The sequence below is a fragment of the Nelusetta ayraudi genome, unplaced genomic scaffold (genome assembly GCF_046127955.1).
Source record: "Nelusetta ayraudi isolate G7.1 ecotype Tasmania unplaced genomic scaffold, CSIRO-AGI_Nayr_v1 ptg000026l, whole genome shotgun sequence".
In the NCBI taxonomy this organism is placed as follows: domain Eukaryota; kingdom Metazoa; phylum Chordata; class Actinopteri; order Tetraodontiformes; family Monacanthidae; genus Nelusetta; species Nelusetta ayraudi.
The window spans coordinates 130,030-154,031 of NW_027466076.1; the positions used below are offsets into that span (position 1 = coordinate 130,030).

Consider the following 24,002-nt stretch of genomic DNA (forward strand, 5'->3'; position numbering starts at 1 on the left):
ACACACACACACACATCAGACACATCAGACACAACCTGCCTGATTTTGTTTAATCACCTCAGAGGTGAAGTTGTGCGACTCGACGACACGCCTGCTGTCAGTTTTCCCTCTCGGTGTCGATGGCCGTTGACCCCCCACCCCCCACCCCTCAGTCCCCCGCCGCCCCTCCTCCGCCGCTGTTAGGCTGTTTCCTGACCTTTGACCCGCAGGAAGCGGCAAAGCCATTATCAGCTCGCCGCCTTGTTTATTTATTTTTTGCCAGAGCAACATTTTCCGAGAGCCGCTGGATAAAAACTTCAACACCCTGTTAATGGAAAAGGGTGTGTGTGTGTGTGTGTGTGTGTGTGTGTGTGTGTGTGTGTGTGTGTGTGTGTGTGTGGGGGGGGGGGCCTTGTTTCCAGTGTATTTCCAGTCTCTCTGTTTAGTTTGCAGCTTGTTGTTGCTAATGTTTGAGGACGGCTGGTTGTGAATCTGAGCCACTTTGATGAGATATGACAGGATGTGATGTCACAGCAGCGTCTTTCACCGCCGCACTGCGTGTCGCTGCGATGGAAACGGCTCGGCTAGTTGGCTAATCGCCAATCTCTGCTACTGTTCAGTTCATCGTCCTGATTTTTTTTTCACGCACAAGTCGAAGTTCAGCTCCCCAGAATCAGTCCAGGTTCAGGTTCAGTCCAGGTTCCGGGTTTAAAGGACTCTTCCGGAGGCCCGGTCTGGGTGTCTGTGTGGCGGCGGGCAGTAAACACAGGGTTCAGGTTGGTTGAATGGGTTCGCCTTGAGAGGAGGTGAAATTGCAGCGTGAGGTTTTTTTATTTGATGCCCAGGCGTCACTCGGCCTGACGCCCCCAACGGGATGCTCTGAAGCCCCTCCCCTCCCTCCTCCTCCCTCCCTCCCCCTCCCCGCCCCCCCTCCATTCTCCCCTCCTTGGCAGCAGCCCAGCCCTCCAGACTGGCCGCGCCCCCCCACTGGGATCAGATTATGACTCTAATTCTTCGGGCCAGCGCCGGCCGGCGGTCACCATGGCGACCACATCCTGCTGATGTCAGGCTGTGGAGACGCTGGCTGGACGACTCCGGACCCCTGACACACAGACAGACACACGGATCGAAAGACAGCTTTCACCGGCTGTTCGCAGTCTGTCTGCAGCAGTAGGTGGTCCTCCTGCTCCTCCTGCTCCTCCTGCTCCTCCTGCTCCTCCTGCTCCTTCTGGTCCTTCTGGTCCTCCTAGTCCTCCTTGTCCTTCTGGTCATCCTAGTCCTCCTAGTCCTCCTGGTCCTTCTGGTCCTCCTGTTCCTTCTTGTCCTCCTGGTCTTCCTGTTCCTCCTGCTCCTCCTGCTCCTCCTTGTCCTCCTCGTTTTCCTAGTCCTCCTGGTCCTCTTGTTCCACTCTGGGCAGAACTACAGACTCTCAAGTCTTGTTCCTCTCAGACTCTCAGACTTCCTTCAGTCCGACCCTCCGTCAGAGATCATCCTGGTCTTAAGTCCTCTGAGGTTCTGTGAAACCCGGCTATCTTTCTCTGCCCCCTGCAGGGTTAAGACCCCCACCCCAGTCCCCGCTGCGCTGATCCCATGATCCTGCTGACCACTCCTTATTTCTACCAAACACCTCACACACGACTTCAGACTGGCCTAGAAACTCAGCGAACGCTTTATCCCCCTTTTATCAGCCGCTGCACGTCCACGATGCCAAACTGTCCTCCCAAACTGTCCACCACATCCCAGAGGTTCTCCTAGACCGAGATCTTGTGACAATCAGGTTCTTTTTCGTCAGATCACATGATTCACTGAATCACATTTTCAACACATTTTTGGTTTTAAGGGGAAAATGTGAACACAACATTTTTCATTCAGTTTCATAAAAAGCAGTTATTTGTAGAGAAATGGTTGCAGCCAGAATTAAATCTGTGTCTGTGTCTGTCGACACAACGATAAAGAAATGCTGCGGTGTGAGAAGGATGAGAAGCTCTGGTGGATGCAAAGGAGAAATCGTCGATTTGAACGAGGACGTTCGGTCGCAGCCGCACGGCAACATCTCTCCTTCGGCTCTCGGCCTCCTTCTCATCCGGCTGCCCCTCCCTCACTGTTCTTTGTTGTGGTCGTTTCCGAAGTCACATGACTTGACTGTTTTGAAATACATCGGTGGAGGTCTGTGCGGTGACTGGCGGCAGGATTAGGACTAATGACAGTGACGCAGCTCAAAAGCACTTAAGCACATTTTCCTCTAACCGGCGGCCAACCGGACCGGTCCTGGCGAGCAACGGCGCCAACCGCCACCCTAATCGCTACCAAGCCCCACCCCCTCCGCCTAGCACCACCCCATCACTGTCAAGCCCCAGAGGTGACATGAAACTTGTGGGAGCTGCTGTACTCGGCACATCTTCTGGTAAAGAACCCAATGTGTTGGCTCTGCAGTGTGTGTGTGTGTGTGTGTGTGTGTGCGGCCCCTCACTGCCCACCTAAAGGTTCCCAGCAGGCGGCAGGTGCAGGATCGGGGATTTTAGCCCCCAAATGTTCCGAACCTGTTGCAGACGGACGGTGTTCAGACTGAGCGTCTCCGCTGCGGCGGTGACCTCTCGACCTTTGACCCTGACCCCGGCCTCAACTCTGACCTCGACCCAAATATAAACACGGCCCCTCTCAACTGTTTGTTTCTCTTCCTGATACAAGGACGCTCGCTTTACTCTGGAGTCGGCTAACAAGTTCCCGGTAGCTTCTCATTTAGCTAGTTAGCTTCCTATTGTGTGTGTGTGTGTGTGTGTGTGTGTGTGTGTGTGTATAAAGTATAAAAACTGAACTCAAACGGAAACAGCTTGCATCGCCAGCACGACCAAAACGCCAGTGTTACGCATATAAACAACAACAAACACAACATGAATTACAACTCGCCATTTGGGGGAAAATTGTGTGCTGTTGACATTTAAACACTCACATCAGAAAGATAACATGATATTTCTTTCAACGAGCAAGAATGGAATTCCTTGCCACGTGCAAGCTAGCAATTAGCACGCAGTCGCTGCAGGAAACGAGATTCCCGGGTGTGTCGGTTGTGCGGCAGTCGCAGGCGGGATTACACAACCAATTAGAGAGCTGAGCCGCCAGGAACAAAGACCCCCGCCCACCCTTTACGGCTCCACGACAGGATTAGCTACCCAAAAAGCGGCCGGGGAAACATGTAATTGGTGAAAATTGGCCCAATTTGACACGGGAGATAATTGATAGTTCTGGTTTTCAGCCCTGCGGCGGCAACACGCACATCCAGATCGCACAACGCACAATGAGGAGCTTTGTCAAGTATCTGTCTTTGCTGTGGAACCAAATCCAGCTTGAAAAGCTGCCGTTTGGCTCTTTCTCTTAAAGCTTGTTTTCGTACGTCCAGTTAGCCAGTTAGCATGCTTGCCTTGTGATGCTATAAGACGTTGCTGTGAAAGTTCTGCTCAGATTCCCGTCTCCTCTTCTTCTACAAAAAACCTTTGCTCTAGCTATTCTAGTTCGGGTTATTTACCAGAACTAGAACTAGAACTAGAACTTGTTTTTCCATGGAACACTTGACAGCACCCCCCCCCCCCCGCAGGAGGAGTTCCTAACCTGCAGGCACTCCTCCCCCCTCTCCTCCCTCCCCTCTCTCCTCGTCCTCGCTCCGCCGGTGTCACTCTGCAGCCGCGGTGCCGGTGCCGGCGACCCGGGTTGGATCCAAACACAATGGGTGCACTGTTCCCCGTCGGCCCGCTGCATTGTTTTGCCCTGAACTGGAAGCCAACAAAGAGGCTCTTATCCACACAGAGCTGTCAGGTGCCCCGGGAGCCGGAATCACCGGGGGGGGGGGGGGGGGGGGCAGGAAAGGGGAGGTGGGGGATCCCTTTTAAAGCACACTGAGGTGCTTTCTGCAGGCCCAGACTCAGGAGATCCCTCAGATAACTCACAGGCTTTGGTCCAGTTAGGCTCCGAAAGACCTACATTATTATTTCCATCCCGATCCCACTGAGAGTAACGAGGTGGACGTCAGGAGAGGAATTCAGGAGGGCGTTAGTCATAAAAGTCACGGACATGACATGAACCATATAGAGAGATGGATGGATGGATGGATGGATGGTTTATTTCCAGCTTTAGTAGTAATAACACTATTTTTTTTTTATCAGAGTTTCATCATTCTCAGCTTTTAATCTCGCAGTGCAAAAAAAAAAAAAAAGAAATTGCAAAAAAATAATCCTATTTCAATATTGCCTTCAATGGCTTCAAATAATCCCACACTTATAAATGGTGACTGGATTTGTTTGAAGAGAACTTTGACCTTTAGCCTCATTTCTGTCATCGGCGTGTTTCCACTGGACGTGCAGTCCGTCGCTCCGTTGCTCAGTCCGTCGTCCCCATCACAGTTCCTATTTTAAAAACACGCAATGGTCAACGATGAAGGTGGTCAATGGTTCCAACCCCCTTCACAACTGAAGAAGCCTTTCAGATGAGAGGTCCAGTTGCCCTAACTTAACCCTTCTACCTCAAGGTGACCTGGAGGACTGAGAACCTTCACAGACATGGTCAATGGCTGGATGGAGGCGGAGCTACAGCCGAGGTTTAGTGAAGCTGTGAGGAGAACAGGAAGCTGCTGCTGCTGCTTGCTTCAGAGCTAAAAAGACTTTATTTACCCCCCGACTGGATTTTCTCTGTGACTCACTGGGTCTGCTGGAGGAGCTTCATCCAATCAAACTTCCTTGAGAGAAAAAAAAATGCAATACGAAGGTCCTTTTTTAACAATAAACAAACCAATGAATGAATCCAACGCAGCGTCCTCTTCTCCCTCTCTGCAGGATCCGTCCTCAGCTGCCGCGGGAGAAGATCGAGGGATGCCACATCTGCACCTACGTGATGCCCGGCGAGCCCCAGCTGATCCTGGGCAAGGACAAGGCCTTCACCTACGACTACCTGTTCGACATGGACTCGCAGCAGGATGCCATCTACACCACCTGCACCGAGAAGCTGATTGACGGCTGCTTCGAGGGCTACAACGCCACCATCTTCGCATACGGGCAGGCGAGTCTCTCTCGGGGGGGGGGGGTAGAGATCAGCAAAGACCCTGCTAGGTCCTGATTGGTTGCTGTGCCTTAGCCTCTGACTCCCTAACCCAATCAGAGGCAAGATGACAACTAAAACAAAACTCAACATCAGAAAATGTAAATTGCAGAGCCAATAAACTGCTCAACAGGTTAAACTGGGTGGACTGGTGATGGAGATGCTTTCAGAAACCTAATTTCCTTTCTCTCTCTCTCTCTCGCTCTCGCTCACTCTCCCTGTAACGCTGTGCATGCTCAGGCTCGCCAGCCAGCCCTTCCTTCCTCCTCCTCCTCCACCTCCGCCTCCTCCACTTCCCCAACCTCCACCTCCCCCTTTCAAAGGCCTCGGTCGCCGTGACGACGGAGCTCTAACCCTGCGCCGCCTCACGCACAACCTCTCAGGCAGATGCAGCTTTTATGCGTCTGCCCGGTAACGGCCGGCCTACTTCTGCTGATCTGGATTTAGTCGAGAGTCACCGGCTGCATCGCCGCAACCGTCAGCAGCTGGAGGGGGGGGGGGATGCAGAGGGAGGACAGAGATTTATTCTTGACTGACCGGATCAACATCACCGTCAAAACCATGTTTTGCTTTAAAAAAAAAAGATGATTCTGAGAGGCAGCAGAAGTCACGCAGGTGTTTATTTTTGGCTCTGTGTAAAGTGTGTGGGAAGCAGATTGTGTCGGAAATGGTCAAAACACTTGACCCACAATGCAACCTGGTCACAGCACACGGAGAGATCATTGATGTTCTGCCAACAGTTTTCATTTATTCGCCTCCTTTCCTGACCTTGTCGCCGATGATTCGGACTCACCGGAGGCTGTCGGTCGATGTCACAGCGCCCCCTGCAGCCTTTTGAATAAACGTTAAGAGCTGTGTCTTCATTGAAACTACTGCAGCTGGATGTTTGGATTCAGCCTGGTGGACCTGATGATGCCTTCACTGGTTCTTTTGGATATGTTGCACCTCCCAGCTGGACATTTTTACCCATTTATGTAAAAAAAAACAACAATTCTAACAGCTAATTGGATGTTTTTCCGGAGCTTCATTGCCTTTGTCGCCTGCTTTTTACTATTGAAACTTTGTTGCAACCAATAGCTGCGTTCACCAGGAGCTTCAACAACAACTGCAACAAGAATTTTGCAGAATTCTGTTTTTAGAAATTAAGAAAGTGTCTTGCAAATGCTCTGAAACGTTAGCAAAATGCTACCCCCACCATCCTTTGGATGGTCTGGGTTTTTGAGAAGGAGGTGTCAAGAAAGGTCAAAGGTCAAAACAGACACAGCGAGTTTGTGGACTCTTTTGCCAGAAAATCTCTTAGTCTTAGCAGTCGTCACAATTTCACATTTCTCCCTCCGTGGTTTGCCAATTTTGAAGCGCTGCTTCTGCGCTGGGGTTTCAACTCCTCCTCCTCCTCCTCCTGCTCCTGCAGACGGGCTCGGGGAAGACCTACACCATGGGGACGGGCTTCGATGTCAACATCCTGGACCAGGAGCTGGGCATCATCCCGCGAGCCGTCCACCACCTCTTCAAGGGCATCGAGGAGCGCCGGCAGGCCGCCCAGGAGCAGGGCCGCCCCGCCCCCGAGTTCAAGATCAACGCCCAGTTCCTGGAGGTACGATTGCCAGCTACCATCTCTGGTCACCAGGGGGCAGCGTGTTTGAGCCCTCTGTTTGCAGCCTGCAGATTACGCTGCGTTGGACCTTCTGCATGGTTTGGTAGGAGGAAAAAACCAAGGAGGGCGGAGCCTGTTTGAGGGGTGTTGTTATTAACTTGGCAGTGGTGTCAGTGCCATTTATGACATCACAAAGGGATGATTTATAGAACTGAGTGGGTTAGCAGAGGAAGTAGGAATGGGTTAGGGTTGGTTCGCTGACAGAATGGAGACACTGGTTATTGTTACCTGGGAGTGTTATCAGTGCACTTTGTGACATCACCAAGGGCTGATTTCCAGAAATGAATTGTCGAGGGATTTCACTGACAAGAGATAGACACTGATTATTATCACATTTAGCAGAAAATGGGACATTTAGGCGTTGTTTTGTTTTTTGATTTAAAAAAAAAAAAAAAGAAAAGGTCCCCACGCTGTTACAAAGAGGTCAAAGGTCAGGCTGCTGCTTGTTGACACTGGCAACTTAATCACCTCGGTGCTTCGTCACCCACAAACATCCACACTGACAATTGCAACTGCATCAGCTGTCGCCGGAGGGTGAGGCGGGCCGGGGGGAGGGAGGGTGAGGGGGTGGGAGGTTCACGGGGGAAGCGCTACACACTTGTGCCGAGGCGTCTTTGACGGTGACAGCGCTGAGATTCCTGCCTTGTGAAAACAGGGAAACGAGCCGACTTGGCGGCTCACGGCCATGCAGCGGCTCCAGACCTCTGGGAGATTAGCCCGGTGTTTGGCAGCAAACAGAGGAAGAAAGAAAAAAAATATTATTTCAACAACAGTGTGTAGGGAGACCTTTCTTTGGTTTGATTTGAATATAAACAAATAAATAAAGGCTGCAGCCTGACACCAAACACACCGTCCCTATTTGTCCTGTGGTTTCTCAGGAGGTCAAAGGTCAACGCTGAGGTCCGTGGGAAACACTGTTACAGTAAATATTATTCGATTTACGGCAAAACGCACTGAAACACTGCTGCTGCCCCCCCTAGATTGATGTAGGCCACGACACCTGCGATTGACTTCCTGTCCGACCTTTGACTTCCTGTCTGAACCTCGACATCCTGTGTGACCCCTTTGCGGCTCTCTGCAGCTCTACAACGAGGAGGTCCTGGACCTGTTTGACTCCACGCGGGACATGAAGCAAAAGTCCCACATCAAGATCCACGAGGACGCCAACGGAGGGATCTACACGGTGGGCGTGGCCACGCGCACGGTGACCTCCGAGGCAGAGGTGAGGCGGCGGGAACGACGGGAGGGTGTTGCAGCTCAGCACTTATGGGCGCAGATGTATAATATGCAGTGGAATTATATATGGAATGTTTGCTGTGACTACTAAATGGCTCTGCAGGCAGTGCAGTAAACGTGGTGGCCACAAGGGGGCATTTAAACAAATATTAAAGGTCTGGTGTGTAATATATGGCTTCATATAAGATTTTTATATTGGTGAAAGTTTAATATACATCGAGCAAGGGCCTTGCTAACAGTTAGCTGCCATAGCTGCCATATCTTTAAGGAAGCCAGGTTAGGACAATCTGACAGCATGTTTTGCTCACGTCTTCAAATAAACCAATGAAGAAGAAGGTGGACAAGTGGACACACTTGATGTCGCTGTTTCTTATTATTATATTACTTATATGACACATTTAACCTTAAACTGAAGGTGCGTTCATGATCATTGTTTGATCATTGATGATGATGATGGTGATGGTGGTAATAATGAGGATGATGATGATGATGATGATGATGATGATGATGACAACCGTGATGATGATGATGGAGGTGAGCCTGCCCTCTCGCCCTGCAGATGATGCAGTGCCTGAAGCTCGGCGCTCTGTCTCGCACCACCGCCAGCACCCAGATGAACGTGCAGAGCTCGCGCTCCCACGCCATCTTCACCATCCACCTGTGCCAAGTCCGCGTCTGCTCCTCCGACAACGTTCGTTCCTGCAGCCGCCGACACTTTAGCGCCACCAGGCGGCCGAAGAGTTCCCTGACCGCTGTGTGTGTGTGTGTGTGTGTGGCTGTGTGTGTGACTCAGCAGGAAGCCGAGACCGACAACAGGGTCTCCAACGGGAACTCGGAGATGGACGAGTACGAGACGCTGACGGCCAAGTTTCACTTCGTGGACCTGGCTGGTTCTGAGAGGCTGAAGAGGACCGGAGCCACGGGAGACCGAGCCAAGGAGGGGATCTCCATCAACTGTGGCCTGGTGAGCGCCTTCGGCGGAGCGATGCCGCCATCTAGTGGTAGAACTATGGAACCGTTGAAAATCATTTTTGGTTGAAAAAACAACAGGCTCTAATAAAAATTAAATTAAATTAATAATTTTTGGGGAAAAACGAACTTGCAAACCTTTTTGCAAGAACTCATTTGTTCAAAAGAAAAGTCATTTAAACCAATGATTAATGTGCTAGAAAGCAGCAAAAACTCCATTTGTTTTCACTAATTAGTGACATTTGCCTGAATGTGATTCCTCTCCTTCTGGGGGATCACAAACTCCCTCTCGTGGTGAAACGTGGTTGGATGGGAGGGGTCGGTATTATTTTCTAAGATATGAAAAACTCTCAGCATGCCGCCTATGGATGCGTGTAAGAGGTCGGTTTGGCCTTTCACATTTAGTTATTCTTAAATACAGGAAGAGATGAACAAAAAATAAGTAAATAGATAAATAAAAGTGAACTCTGCCTGACTCCTCCCCCTCCTCTGCCTCCAGCTCGCTCTGGGGAACGTGATCAGCGCTCTGGGCGACCGCAGCAAGCGGGCGTCACACGTGCCTTACCGGGACTCCAAACTCACCCGACTGCTGCAGGACTCGCTGGGCGGGAACAGGTCAGTGAACGCACCTCAGAAACTGTGCCCCTGCGACTGAGTCTTCCCTCCTACTTGTCTTCTATGTAGGCTGTTTTTTTTTTGCTTCTGTGAAATAACTTCTTTCCCTTTTTTAACGTTTTATTTTGATTTGATCGTTTTTTGGAGGTTTTTGCTTTTGTCTTTTTTTCATTCACAAAGGGTATTTATGATGAGCCCGACTCTTATACTTGATATTTTGTGTTAAAAGGGGGAAAACATGCAGTCTTCTGAGTCTAAAATGACCAGATCAGTCATTTCTTCTTGTCCTTTCTGTCTCAGCCAAACGGTGATGATTGCCTGCATCAGCCCGTCAGACTGCGACTTCATGGAGACGCTCAACACGCTCAAGTACGCCAACCGAGCGCGCAACATCAAGAACAAGGTGATGGTGAACCAGGACAAGGCCAGCCAGCAGATCAGCGCCCTGCGCACCGAGATCGCCCGCCTGCAGATGGAGCTGATGGAGTACAAGACGGTGAGGGTGGCGCTGCTGGAACTAGGAAGGATCAGCTGGTTTTCTCTTTGAGGCGCCTTCAGATGTGACGTAGTTGCTTTATAAAAATCGAAATTGATTGATTGATTGATTGATTGAAGGATTGAATTTTTTTCTTCCCGCCCAGGGCAAGCGCATGGCGGGCGAGGACGGCGTGGAGAGCTTCAGCGACATGTTCCACGAGAACTCCATGCTGCAGACGGAGAACAGCAACCTGCGGGTGAGGGTGAAGGCCATGCAGGAGACCATCGACGCCCAGAGGGCGCGGCTCACCCAGCTGATCAGCGACCAGGCCAACCAGGCGCTCGCCAGGGCAGGTGGGCGGAGGAGGTGTAGGATGAGGGGGAGGAAGAGGAGCGCCAGGAGCTCACTCGTGCTTTGTCTGTCTGGGCTGCAGGTGAAGGAGGGAGCGAGGAGATTGGGAACATGATCCAGAGTTACATCAAGGAGATCGAGGACCTCAGGTCTGTGCACACGCACGCACATTTATTTATTTTTTCCTTACAATTTCTGGATTTATTCTCTACTAATTCTTCTAAGGAATTTGTATTCTTTTTAAATCTGTGTTTAATTTCTGTGAATTTATCAGCATTAGTTTAGATATCAGCTTCTATTGTTTGTTACATTTTGCCATTTGGAACAATTCCACTTCTGCTGCGTTTATTCCACATCTTGCTCACAGCACACAAGAGTTGGAAAAAAGGAGGGTCTCCAAAAAAAAAAAAAATGCTGTTGATTGGATGATCTATTTAGATTGATTATCCGGCAGTGGCGACACCTGTTGTTGGTGGAAATGCAGGCAGTAGCTTCCTGTTCCTGACCCTGGATAAACCCTGGGCGGTAGCGCTGGCAAATGTTGATGGTCACGCCTCAGTTCTTTTTGCTGTAGTACCTTGAGTGGCCACTGGGAAAAAAATCGGCTCGCTGCCATAGCATCCAGTTCTTATAATACATCCATGGGAAAATCGTGCGAAAGAGCAGATAGTTTCCTGTTCCCTCTTACAGATCTGACAGATCAAACTCTCTATCTGGCCTCTGATTGGCCCTGTTTTTTTTTTTGTTTTTTTATTGACATCTCCCATCTCACAGGGCCAAACTCCTGGAGAGCGAGGCGGTCAACGAGCACCTGAGGAAGAGCCTCTCCCGCGCCTCCACCCGCCAGTCCTTCTACGGCGGCTCGGCCTCCTTCGCCTCGGCCCCTGAGAAGGAGACCAGCGACATCATCGAGCTGGCCAAGAAAGACCTGGAGAAGCTGAAGAAGCGGGAGCGCAAGAAGAAAAAGAGGTGAGGAGGCCCCGCCCCTCTTAGGCTGATGGCGGCGTCCTGATTGGCGCCGCGGTTGGCCAGTTTTGGAAGCCCAATCAGACGATGAAGCAGTTTGACGGTTCGTTCTGTCCTTAATTAACGAGCAGCGGCCTCGGCTGCTCGCGCCGCGGTGCGTTCAAGGGAGGGGGTTGACGGTGGGGGAAAAAACGACGTTCTCTGATCATTCTTCCCTCCATTCTTCCTTCCTCCCGTCATCTCTCGCTTCCTTCCGTCTCTCGTTTGCCCCGCCCCCCCCCGAACCCTCCCTCCCCACATGGGAAGACTCCAGCTGCTGTTGGAAGAGAGAGAGAGGGAGGAGGAGGTGGAGGAGGCGGAGGAGGAGGAGGTGGAGGACGCCAGGTTTGTCTCCAGCTTCCACCCTCCTGCTGCCATTCCCTTCCTTCGCTTCTGTGACTTCCTCTTTTATTTTTTTATTTTTTATTTTTTTGGGTGGGGGGGGGCTTTCTCCCACCTTCACTTCCATCAAACACAGCCTAGATTTTTTTGTCTTCCTTTTGTTTTTAAAATTTTATTGCATTGCTGTATAACTCGCTCCCCTCTCGAGCGGCCGTGTGACCCCCCCCCCCTCACACACTGACTGCTTCCCAACCACTGCCTTTCTATTGATTTCCACCAGGGATGAAACGCCATCGTCAATGCGCATGACGCAAATCATGACAACAACGATGTGAGCTGATCAGATCAAAGAGGGCTCGTGCCAGCCTACCCATGATCCTTTGCATTTGGCAATGATGATCATGGGATCATTTGGAAACTTTCCAGTTCCTTGGCGCCATGAAATAAATCTTGACGTAGTAAAAATACACCTGCGTTCCAATCCATTGATACGTTCATCTTCTATAATATTTGCCAGTTTACAGTAAGAGAAAAACACAACCAGTGGCGCGCACACACACACACACACACACACACACACACACACACACACACACACACACACACACACACACCCATGCCAATTTAAATGTTCCCAGTCGGCCTCACATGTGTGTTTCTGGACTGTGGGCGGAGCCAGAGTACCAAGTAGACATAGGGAGATTGTGGTAACTCCGCCCAGAACCCGAGAACCCGAGACCTTCTTGCTGTGCCCAGAATTCAAAATTCAACAGTTTTTTATATTTCATCCTTAACCAAAGTAACATTGTCCCACTAGATTCTGACGCTGTTACATCCCTGGTTGTCACAGATTTTTCTTCATTTTTGTATTTTTTGATACATTTTCTTTGAATTATGAAGAAAAATCAGTCTTTGCGCAAGTTCAGCTGCTGTGGAATATTGTCAGCGTTGCTCCGCCTCCCGTCTCTGACGCCTCACTCCCTCTGCTGCTTCCCAGTGTCACCAAGGAGGAGGTGCCGGACAACGAGCGGGAGAAGAGCCCGGAGAAGGAGGCTGCGGCTGGCGAGGACGCCGAGATGGTGAGAGGAGCCACCGACGCATCCTTGCACCCGTTACATTTGATCATCGTCCTCATTTGACTGCCTGACTCACATCTAATGTTTATTCTGAATCGCAAAACAACATCAATAACGTATACATCATAATTTTTATTTTTATTTATAAAAAAACGGGGGGAAGACAATTCAGTGCCTCATCCACAAGATGGCGCCAGACGCCACCGCATAGGTGCCGCATGCCTAGAAACAGGTCTGGTTAGACTCTAACCAAGTAGACCAGCATTAAATGATTGAATATTTTCTGAATTTTCATTCAATATTTTGTGGTATTTTGATTGTTTCAAATGAATTTACTGGAGAAAAGAAAAATGGTGTCGCCACGTACCACTGACTAATAGACTGACTTTCCTCCACGCACCACTAGAGAGCGCTCGCGCACCACTTGTGGTACCCGTACCACAGTTTGAGAACCACTGCGCCAGCGCTTTCATCCTGTAATGGTCGGCGTTAGAGCGCCACCCTGAGGTTTTCCTCGTGATCATCATCTTCATCGCGTTTCTCCGGCGCCGCAGGAGGCGCAGGACGGCAGCGAGCACGAGGAGGCGGAAGAGGAGGAGGACGACGATGAGGAGGAGATGGATGTGGAGGAGAGCTCCGACGACTCGGACTCCGAGTCGGACGAAAAAGGTGGGCAATGAAACTGCGGACCAACTGGCCACTAGAGGGCGCTCTCTAGCCCCGATCCCAGCAGCTGCCCAGATGTGAGGCATTGAAAAAGAGTAATTGCATGCAGGAGGTTGTGTTAGGGGAGAGGATGATCGAACAAAAGCATCGACTCGTAAACACTCCTGCACCCAGAAAGATAAGACAGAAAATAAACCTCTGTCATTAAAAGGCAGCCCTAAGTTAGAACAGAGGTCGTTAAAATGATTCATAATCTAAACATAATAATATGGCTTCATGAGATTAAATTCCATCCACTGGAGTTACAGTCAGTGTCCTTGAAGTCAATCAAATCAATATTTATTTGTATCATCTACCTCCATCAAATTGCCCCTCTGTGATGTCACAAAGGGCGGCCCTACTTTTTCTGTCTTGGCGACCGCACCTCTGCCACTGACTGAGGTTTCCAGTTTGCGGCTCTGCCACCACCCCACCCCACTCCCCACCCTCACCCCCTGCCCTCACCTGGCCTCTCCCGGCCTCCTGTTCCTGCAGAGAACTTCCAGGCCGACCTGGCCAACATCACCTGCGAGATCGCCATCAAGCAGAAGCTGATCGACGAGCTGGAGAACAGCCAGCGGCGGCTGCACACGCTCAAGCAGCAGTACGAGCAGAAGCTGATGATGCTGCAGTGCAAGATCCGCGACACGCAGCAGGAGAGGGACCGCGTCCTGCACAACATGAGTAAGGACCAGCAGGGGGCGCTCAAGATTGTGTTTTGTTTCTAGTTCTCCAGTTGTTTCTTTGTTTTTTTTCAGGTCTGTTTTTTTTTTTTTTTTTTTCCTCCTTGAAATTCAGTAGGACGCTAACGGTCACATTTATTTTTATCAGCAGCTCCAGATCAAAGACTGTCTGATGCAGAATTTTAAAGTGCGCCAGAGGTTTTTTTTCATCAGACTGCGTGACAACAGCAGATCAACGTACCTGCACTTATTGTTGTTTTTTCCGTCCTTTCTTCCCAGGCTCGGTGGAAAGCGGCTCAGACGACAAGGCCCGCAAGATCAAAGCCGAGTACGAGAAGAAGCTGAGCGTGATGAACAAGGAGCTGCAGAAGCTCCACTCGGCCCAGAAGGAGCACGCCCGGCTGCTGAAGAACCAGTCGCAGTACGAGAAGCAGCTGAAGAAGCTCCAGATGGACGTGGCCGAGATGAAGAAGACCAAGGTTCGGACATTTTCCCGCTTTAACTCAAAATCACAAATCTGAGAGATTTGCCGCTCAGGACCTGATGGAGGGTTGAAGTGACGGTGCAGCTGCTCAGGATGAGGCTGGACCAATCAGGGCTGTGCGAGGAGAAAGAGGCGGAGCTACAGGGTTTAGAAGTAGAAGTAGAAGTAGAAGTATAGAACTCAAGGCTGTGAAGGATCTCCTTTTAGTTTTTTGACTTGTTTGCTTTTTTTTTTTTTTTAATGTCTGATGGTGTGCAGGTGCGTCTGATGAAGCAGATGAAGGAGCAGCAAGAGAAGAACAGGATGAATGAGTCCCGGCGGAACCGAGAAATCGCCTCCTTGAAGAAAGACCAGCGGCGCCAGGAGGTGAGCCTCTGTCCCATCGACCATCCCCCACCCCCCCACCCCCTCGCGGCGCTCACGTTGGCCTGCTGTGTGACCTTTTGACCCTCAGCATCAGCTGAAGTTGCTGGAGGCCCAGAAGAGGCAGCAGGAGCTGATTCTGAGGAGGAAGACGGAGGAGGTGAGTCAGCGGGAGGGCTTTATTTTTTTTTTTCTAAAAATCGGAAGTTGGACGCTGAGATGATGCGTTTTTTTGTTTTGTTGTTTGTTTTGTTGCTGGGTGTCAGGTGACGGCGCTGCGGAGGCAGGCCCGGCCCACGTCGGGGAAGGTGATCCGGAAGGTCAGCGAGCCGCTGCAGGACTCTCCTCACAGGCTCCCTCCATCTGGACGCACCTTCTCCTCCGGCAACATGGCTCCCAGCGGCACCCGGTCAGCCTCCCCGCGCGCGTGTGTGTGTGTGTGTGTGTCTGTGTGTGTCTGTGTGTGTGTCTGGGGTTGTGTGTGCACAGGTGTGTTCTGTGCGCATCGTTGTGTCCAGAGAGGCGAAACCAGGCGGGCTCCTAAATCCTCCAAATCCCTAAAATGTGACACAAATCTGCCTTTTGCACGCAGCTGATTGGGGACTTTTGGGGGGGGGGGGGGGGGGACCCCAGCGTGGAGGTCGTTAAGCAGCTCTGCAGCTCGTCTGCCTGCACCGCTGTTATCGCCCTGTGGCAGTGTGCCGACGAGATAAAGGGAATTAAGGCTTGACACGCTGCCTGTGCGTCTGTGTGTGTGTGTGTGTGTGTGTGTGTGTGTGTGTGTGTGTGTGTGTCTGTGTGTGTGCGTGCGTGCGCGCAGGTCCTCCTACAGGCGCACGGTGGGCATTTACTCCACCAGAGTCGCTCGCATCAAGTGGCAGTCTCTGGAGCGCCGCATCTCCGACGTCATCATGCAGAGGATGACCATCTCCAACATGGAGGCCGACATGAACCGCCTCCTCAAGGTGAGGGCCAATAGGGCGTCTCCGCTGCCCCCCCCCCTCTCCCTCAAACCTTTCCACACCACCCGTTAGCTGGTGAGCTTAGCGATAGCACTAGCAAGAATTTAGACTGGAGGGAAAAACCCATGAATGTATTATAAGAACTGGATACCGAAATGGCATTTCCAGTGGCCACTTAAGGTACTGCAGCAAAAAAATCCCACGTGCCCAAAAAGCATTTCTTCCCCATAGACCACAATACAAAAATAAATGACTTCAAAACGACTCACAGGACGACGGTGAAACATGATTCATGAGTCTGCAGCTCCCCCCCCCCCCACACACACACACACACAGACACACCACACGTTAGCTGGTGAGCTTAGCAAGTTTAATAATGAGCTTCAAGTTCAATTGACTGCAGGTGCTGCCATCTAGTGCCAGAAGTAGTGCGAGGTTAATTGTTTTTTTTTGTTTGTCTGTTGTTTTCGTAACATAATGTCACTACAACTCACCAAGTGTAACTATTCAACGTCAGCTTTGACAACTTTGCTCAACATTCAACAGTCGAGGCCTCTCAGATGAAATTCACCCTGCGAGCGAAGTGAAGTTTTAGCCTACAACAAAATGTGTCTTGCATTCTTGAGGAGCTTCAGAACGAAAGCCTTGACAGACTGGCTGTGAAATGCGTAAACGACACGGGAAATGCAGAAATGTGCAGAAGCATCCAAACCGCGTCTGAGGAATTAAACTCACTTCCTGCAGAGTCGGACTTGACAAAGGCTCAGCGGGGATTTTGTGAGTGTTGACGACGTTGCTGTCAACGACATGCTGGCGCTCACATTGAGAGAGAGAGAGAGAGAAAGAGAGAGAGAGAGAGAGAGAGAGAGAGAGAGAGAGAGAGAGAGAGAGAGAGAGAGAGAATCGGTGTCAGACAAGGCCGTGAACCAGCAGCCACTGTGGTGTTGTCCTGCAGCAACGGGAGGAGCTGACCAAGCGCAAGGAGAAGGTCCTCAGGAAGAGGGACCGGCTCCTGAGGGAGGGGCCCGAGGCCGAGAAGGCCGTGCTGCCGCTCAACGAGGAGGTGGAGGCGCTGACGGCCAACATCGACTACATCAACGACAGCATCGCCGACTGCCAGGCCAACATCATGCAGATGGAGGAGACCAAGGTGGGCGGGGCCAAAGACAGCCGCTAAGCCATGGGCCAATCACAGCGCTGCATTGACGCTCTTTTTTTTTGGTTTTGTTTTTCCCGCAGGAGGAAGGCGACACGGTGGACGTCTCGGCTGTGATTACCTCCTGCACGCTGACCGAAGCTCGCTTCCTGTTGGACCACTTCATGTCGATGGCCATCAACAAGGTAGCGGCCTGATCAATAGATCATCAGACCCAAACCCCAAAAATAATCTAATGTAAAACACAGATTTGACTCTGCAACAAGGCAGCTGCTTGAAATATTCGACATCCATTCCGAAAAGCTCCAGTGTGGGTCATTTTCAGCCACTGATTTAGCCCAACCGGAGTCCGTTTTTGAAGAGAAAGAGGCGGAGCTCCAGCTAGATAGCTAGTTGCTGCTAGCGTGTCAACAATGATTTTGTCAGCACAGACGACGCTGCATCGTGCAGAGGGACGTGTGAAATGAACCCTGATCGTTTTTGTCTGGGTTGACTCCTCCCCCCACCTCCCTGACTCCCCCTAGTGGTGGAGCAGTGGAGATTGGCTTGGTTTCAAGACTACTTTTTAAGGGTCTCATTCTCGTCTAGGAGCCAGAGGCATTTTTATTCGGTCTTGTCTCAGTCTTGGACAGGACGGACTTGGGATTTTTGATGAAGTCCAGTCCGGACTCAGCCAACACTACAATGACACGATAATAACGGAAAAGAATCCAACTTTTGCCGTTTTATGCTCCGTTTATGACACCCAGAGCAACTCATCCACTTCTTCCTAGTTAATTTATTTCTTATATATTCTCTAAGTTGTTTTTTTGAAAGTGGTTCAAAATAGTTGGCAAAGAAGCACAATGTTCAAATTTCGAAAGATACCTTAGAAGATAAAGAGATGTGGCTGCTCGATTTCGAAGCAACTGTCTTGGTCTGGTCTCAATCACGATACTCTCTGGTCTTGATGATGTCATGGACTCAGTCGGTGCGGTCTTGACTACAACAATACCCCCCCAACCCCCACTCTGCAGGGCCTGCAGGCCGCCCAGCGGGAGTCCCAGGTGAAGGTGATGGAGGGCCGGCTGAAGCAGACGGAGATCACCAGCGCCACGCAGAACCAGCTGCTCTTCCACATGCTGAAGGAGAAGGCCGAGTTCAACCCGGAGCTGGACGCGCTGCTGGGGAACGCCCTGCAAGGTAATGCTAACACTTAGCGCTTAGCGTGTAGCCTGCAGACGAGCATTAGGGCCAGACACCCTCACCTACCACCACTCAGCCTCAGTCCTGGACGCCTCCCAAAGCATGTTTGAGGAGTCAAAACACGACCTGGCAGACGAGCCTTCAGGAAGCAGACTGGGTCACCCTGCAGGTGCATGAGTGGGTCTGCGGACTGGTTTTCCTGATCTCTGCTGATGAGAAGCCGAAAAAAATAAAACTATTTTTGCTAAAGTTTAAAACACAACAGCCACCGAATGTTTGCCGGGTTCTCCTCAGTCAGATCTCAGCAGCTGCATTTTATTTTGTGTTTGTTTTATTTTGGCGGGGGCGAGGGGGGAGGGGGGGGGGGCGGTGATGGTTTTAATTTGTGCATTGCCTTTTTGCCTTTTTGGTTGTTTTTTCTGTTCCCCGCCACCACTTCTGTTCTTTTTTTCTTTTTGTTCCCTTGGTGTTTTTCACAGAGCTAGGTTCCGTCCCGGCCGGTGAGTGACTCTTGTCTTGTCTAGTCTGTGACTGCATGGTCGCCTCCTGGCACTGCCGCAACACTAACCAGCACCAGCACATCTCGATGAAATATAAGGCAACAGCACAAAGCAAACAAACACTGGGAGGTGCATGAGGTGCATCTGTCTGTCTGCTAGCCCACCAACCACCACCACCACCAGCACCCACCCCCCCCCTCCATCTGCTGGACACACCAACCTCCTACTACAGCTTTAGCACCCAGCTAACCAGCGCCCCCTGCAGGAAGAGCTGTGATGAACACGGAGTCTTCTAGTCGGGAGCCTCCGACTAATGTTTCCTCCACCCTGCCGGCTATCTGTATCTGGGTCTTCTCATCTCCCTCGTAACCCCCCCTCCTCTCCTCACCCCCCCTGCCCCTCTCACCTCCACCCTTTTCAGTCCATCTCACCCCCATCCGACAGGAGGAGGGGAGGGCCCAGTCCGAGCAGCATGGCCCCGCCCCCCCATCCTGCTTCACCCCCCCCTCCCCTCCATCTGTTCCGTGTGCGCTCTGTTGGGCTGCTCACGCACACACACACACACACACACACACACACACACACACACACAAATCAGAAGACTGCTGGAAAAGTTTGAAAGAAGTAAAACAAGGTCCCAGGTCATGAGCTATAACGTTCAGGAAATCGACCCATTGTGATGTCACAAAGGGCACCGGCACAACACCGCCCAAAGCCCCACTCCCCGGACACCGCCTTGTTTTAACTGACGTGCGGGAAAGGAGGCAGAAACCGGGTGTTTTAGCTGGAGGCTGCAAACAGAGGGCTAAATCTTTTTTTCTGTCTTTTTTAAAGATTCGAAACATTTTTTTTCATAATTAGTAGCATGCGGCTGCTCCACGCGAGTCCAGACACCTTGATCTAATGCGGGACTTTTAACTGGAGCTTTAACCACTCAGCCGTCCAGGCCTCGGACGTCCAGGCTGACGGGACTTTTTTTCTCCTCTCGCCATCAGAAAACGGAGACGACAGCAGCAGCGACGAATCGGCTCAGAGTCCCTCCGCCGAGGGGAGGTGAGTCCCGGCCGCTCAGCCGCCCTCCCGCAGCCCGCCTGCTGGTGGCGTTTTGGCTTCTGACCCTCGTGTCCGCTCTCCTCCAACAGCAGCCTGGCCACCGACCTCATGAAGCTGTGCGGCGAGACCAAAACAAGGAGCAAGGTAGCGAGAGTTTCATTTTTGCACTGCAGTCGTGTCGACAGGTTTGCCACTGATGCCCATCGTCCTTAGCGCCAGGCTCACTGGCACTGGCACGGGTCTGATAGTTGGAGAAACGATTGAATCTACCGCTCCAAATGTAAAGAAATGAAAAAGATTGTGTGTGATCAATGTGACGAACAGACGGATTATTATATTGATATATAGATTTTTTAACAATATTAGAAAAGGATACAGAAAACTGTTTGTGTCACTGTACGATAACTGAAACTTTAAAATGATTTATTTTGAATTGCCAAGATGTAAAAACAACATTTCCATTTGTTGCACTCTATTTCTTGTACGCTATTTTTATATTATTACAACCAAAAATGGAACATTAAAAGTGTCATCCTAACAATCAGGAAATTGGCCTGTTTATGAGGTGATGAAGTTTGCTGAGGTAAAAAAAAAACAAAACTATACATGAACAGAAAATGAGATGGCTTGCGTCTATTCCATGTTTCTTTCAAGTGTTTTCTTTCAAGTCCTTAAATGGCCAATTAAAAAAAAAGAGTCTTTGTAAACAAAATTTAATTATGATAAGCTGAAACATGAACATTGCTCCAGGAGGGAATAAGACATAACAGTTATTTCGATATTCTTCTCCTTTTTTTGGTGGCGTATCTCAGAGAAAATGTTGTTTGTTCCGTATTATGAATTTCCTGAGTTCTAATTATTTTCCATTCATTGACTGTTGGAGGCTCTTTATTCAGTAATTTTCTATGTTTCAGTTGTTGCTCCTTTTTTTTTTATACCACCAGCCAGTATTTCTCCTCTTTCTTGAGCCCACCTAGTACATTTCCTCAGTGCAGAAAGTGAAAGTGACATTCATTCAATATGAGGAGTGTTTTTATTCCCGCGTTTCATTTGCAAGAAACAAACAGAAGCATTTGGAAGAAGTGTCTGATCGATCCACGCGTGTCTGTCTCAGGCTCGCAGGAGAACCACCACCCAGATGGAGCTGCTGTACGCCAACAGCGAATCGGCGGCTGACGCTCCAGCCGCAGACTTCTCCGGCCCCCTGCTGCCGCTGGCCGAGACCCCTGAAGGCGGCGGCGGCGGCGACGTGGACTCATCAGGCTCTTCAGTCAGGGACTTCGCTGCTGCCGCTCTCTCCCCCGGCTTCTCCTCTAAAACGGGCAGCATGTAAGTCCTGGCCCGCCACTCTACCTACTCCCACCTCCTCCTCCGTCCTCCCACCTCCTTCCTCCTCCTCGCACCTCCTCCCACCTCCTCCCCTCTCCTCTCCCGTCTCCTGCTCCCACTCCTTCACCTTCCTCCCACCTCCTTCCTCCTCCTACCTTTTTCATCCTCCCTCCTCCCCCTCCCTCTCCCCTCCTCCTCCCACCTCTTCGTCTTCCTCCCTCTTCCCTCCTCCTCCTCCCCCTCCTCCTCCCTTCACCTGCCTCCCTCCACCTCTTTCCTCCTCCTCCATCCTCTCACCTCCTACCTCCTTCCACCTCCTCTCTCCTCCTCCTCCTCCTCCTCCCACCTCCTCTGTCCTCCTCTTTCCTCCTCCCTTCACCTGCCTCCCTCCACCTGCCTCCCTCCACCTCTTTCCTCCTCCTCCATCCTCTCACCTCCTACCTCCTTCCACCTCCTCTCTCCTCCTCCTCCTCCCACCTCCTCTGTCCTCCTCTTTCCTCCCCCTCCTCCTCTCACCCCTCCCCCTTCCTCCCACCTCCTCCTCTCCTCCCGCCTGCATGTCTTGATGTAGCCGCTGCATCCTGTGCTGTACATACATTGGCCGCTCATAATTCATGAGCTCCCTTTTTTTTTTAAAAAGAAAAAAAAAGAAAAAAGGCGAAAGTCTTGGCCGGCCTCCAGCGGTTTCCTCCCAGTCGGAGGCTGCAGCATGCAGAGAGCAGCGGCGGTGATTAACTTTATAATGTGGCTGCCGAGGTAATTAAATAGTAAATAGTTTGAGTGCGGATTGCTGCTGAAATGCTAACCGGGCTACTGCGAGTGGCTGCTGAAAGGCTTCAGGATCTGCTGCAAGTGAAGTGCGAGTGTGAAAAAAAAGAGGATGGCTTTATACTTTAGTTTAGTCTGAGGCGTCTTTTCTTAAAAAAAACAAACAAAAAACAAACCTTGCCGACAGAGCGCCACCAACTGGCTTGGACGTTGAACATCAGGTATCTGAGTTCTCTCTGCGTACTGCATGTCAGCCATCGTCATTATTATTATTGTTTGCTACATCCTTCTGTTGTTGTTGTTGTTGATTATTTATTATTTTTTTCATTTCACTCTCTGTGTTGTGCTGCGTGAACTCAAACACTCAGCTCTGGCTCCAGAGCGCCCTCTGGGGGGTCCGAGCGGCGCGCCGCCGAGCCCTCGCCGCTCACTCGCAGGAAGACCTATGACAAGGCGCAGGCCGCCGCCGCCGCCGAAAGGGCAAAGGTCAAGGAGATTAAACAGTAAGACGCCGACGCCGACCGGAGCCCAGCAGTAGCTGTAGAGGGGAGAAAACAGGGGCTGTAGCTCCGCCCACCGCTCTACTAACCCCTCCTCCTCCTCTTCCTCTGGGTTTTTCTGACTTGGAGAAGCATGTCGTCCCCACTAAAACCAAACCTGAAGCTGCGGCCGTCGTCGTCATCCTGACCTTTGACCTGCACGGTTCCACGCTGAGGTTTGAGTCCCGGCTGCCAACCGGACAGCAGCAGCCCAGACTCAAATTTGGCGTTGGGCTCAAATCAACATTTCCGCCACTCATCCGCTTCCTGCTCCTCTTGAAAGACTCTCTCTGTTGTCCAGTCCACTAGAAGCCTGGCTGGAGTCACTGAGCTGAGTTTCCACTGGCTTTCATCGGCGTCTCGTTTTTCATCTTCTAACTGAACAAAACCCAAGAAACTTTCAAAAAGACTCATCAGCAAAGTCTCCTAGAAATAACGACCTGGTTTCCCTAAATAGTCTGCAGAGTTTGCTGTTGCGAGCCCTCGAACAAGAACTGCCCTCTTCCTGTATCATTGAGAAAGGCATCGCGCAACTGAAACTGGGTTCGCTGGGCTAACCCGGCTAACCTGGCCAACCCGGCTAACCCGGCTAACCTGGCTAACGGGTCTAACTAACCAACCATTGCCGTTAGCGATTCCATGCTGCTTCCATGTCAAACATGAACTTCCCGTATCCTTTTTTTTATTGCTACCACTAGGTGGCAATCTTCTTTTGTGTCTCATCCTCTCTGAGAAGGCGGAGAAAAATAAAAGCATTCGGATCAATAAACAGGAAGTGGAAATGCTAAAAGTAGCGGCGCAGATTTATCATGTCAACCAGCCACCGACACCTGCAGATGTGGACTTTGGTTGAACACACTGACTTGTGTGTGTGTGTGTGTGTGTGTGTGTGTGTGTGTGTGTGTGTGTGTGTGTGTGTGTGTGTGTGTGTGATTCGCAAAACCAGATTGAAAAAGATTATGAGGTCGGAAATCTTGGCGATCCATCTTAAAAAGCTCTGATCTGAATTATTTAACAATTGACCAATTAGCACTGTGCTCAGGGATTTCAAGCATTGAAACCCAATTAGCCTTCAGGCTTCATCCTTGTGAACATTTAGAACTTTAGTTGTGATTCCAGTGACAGCAGATATTTATAGTTGTGGGACTGAAGACAAAGCTAAATGTGGAGACAAGAACAATTGAACCAGGGATGTTGTAAGTGCATGGTGTTTGTGTGTGTGTGTGTGTGTGTGTGTGCGTGTGTGCGTGTGTGTGTGTGTGCGTGTGTGTATGTGCGCGTGCGTGCGCACGCACGTGTGTGTGTCACAACAACACTACCACCAGCTGACGCTACAACATAGCATTTATCCTGCCAGCGTCGGCGGGAGATGTGACTTGAGTGCGCTGCCCCCCTGTGGAGCCTTCAGGTTTAAATCCTGAACGTAGTGGGAATCTTTCCACACTGGGCCGACAGTTGAGGAAAGAGCTTTCGGAGCTTTTTAGT

General features: G+C 50.7%; 1 protein-coding gene across 1 annotated transcript in view; it reads left to right on the forward strand.

The window, feature by feature from the left end:
- LOC142889924 (kinesin-like protein KIF21A) overlaps positions 1-24,002 on the forward strand; it is a 40,488-nt gene that overhangs the window by 8,046 nt on the left and 8,440 nt on the right. The window contains exons 2-27 of the mRNA XM_076028604.1: positions 4,803-5,025; positions 6,476-6,658; positions 7,800-7,940; positions 8,514-8,645; positions 8,751-8,918; positions 9,423-9,538; positions 9,839-10,034; positions 10,180-10,369; positions 10,450-10,516; positions 11,142-11,336; positions 12,712-12,793; positions 13,345-13,459; positions 13,991-14,179; positions 14,458-14,657; positions 14,921-15,028; positions 15,117-15,185; positions 15,292-15,434; positions 15,846-15,990; positions 16,943-17,137; positions 17,227-17,328; positions 18,160-18,325; positions 18,808-18,828; positions 19,824-19,881; positions 19,971-20,025; positions 20,996-21,210; positions 22,347-22,481. Of these exons, the coding sequence (XP_075884719.1) occupies positions 4,803-5,025; positions 6,476-6,658; positions 7,800-7,940; positions 8,514-8,645; positions 8,751-8,918; positions 9,423-9,538; positions 9,839-10,034; positions 10,180-10,369; positions 10,450-10,516; positions 11,142-11,336; positions 12,712-12,793; positions 13,345-13,459; positions 13,991-14,179; positions 14,458-14,657; positions 14,921-15,028; positions 15,117-15,185; positions 15,292-15,434; positions 15,846-15,990; positions 16,943-17,137; positions 17,227-17,328; positions 18,160-18,325; positions 18,808-18,828; positions 19,824-19,881; positions 19,971-20,025; positions 20,996-21,210; positions 22,347-22,481 (3,609 nt within the window). The remainder of the gene's footprint in view (positions 1-4,802; positions 5,026-6,475; positions 6,659-7,799; positions 7,941-8,513; positions 8,646-8,750; positions 8,919-9,422; positions 9,539-9,838; positions 10,035-10,179; positions 10,370-10,449; positions 10,517-11,141; positions 11,337-12,711; positions 12,794-13,344; positions 13,460-13,990; positions 14,180-14,457; positions 14,658-14,920; positions 15,029-15,116; positions 15,186-15,291; positions 15,435-15,845; positions 15,991-16,942; positions 17,138-17,226; positions 17,329-18,159; positions 18,326-18,807; positions 18,829-19,823; positions 19,882-19,970; positions 20,026-20,995; positions 21,211-22,346; positions 22,482-24,002) is intronic.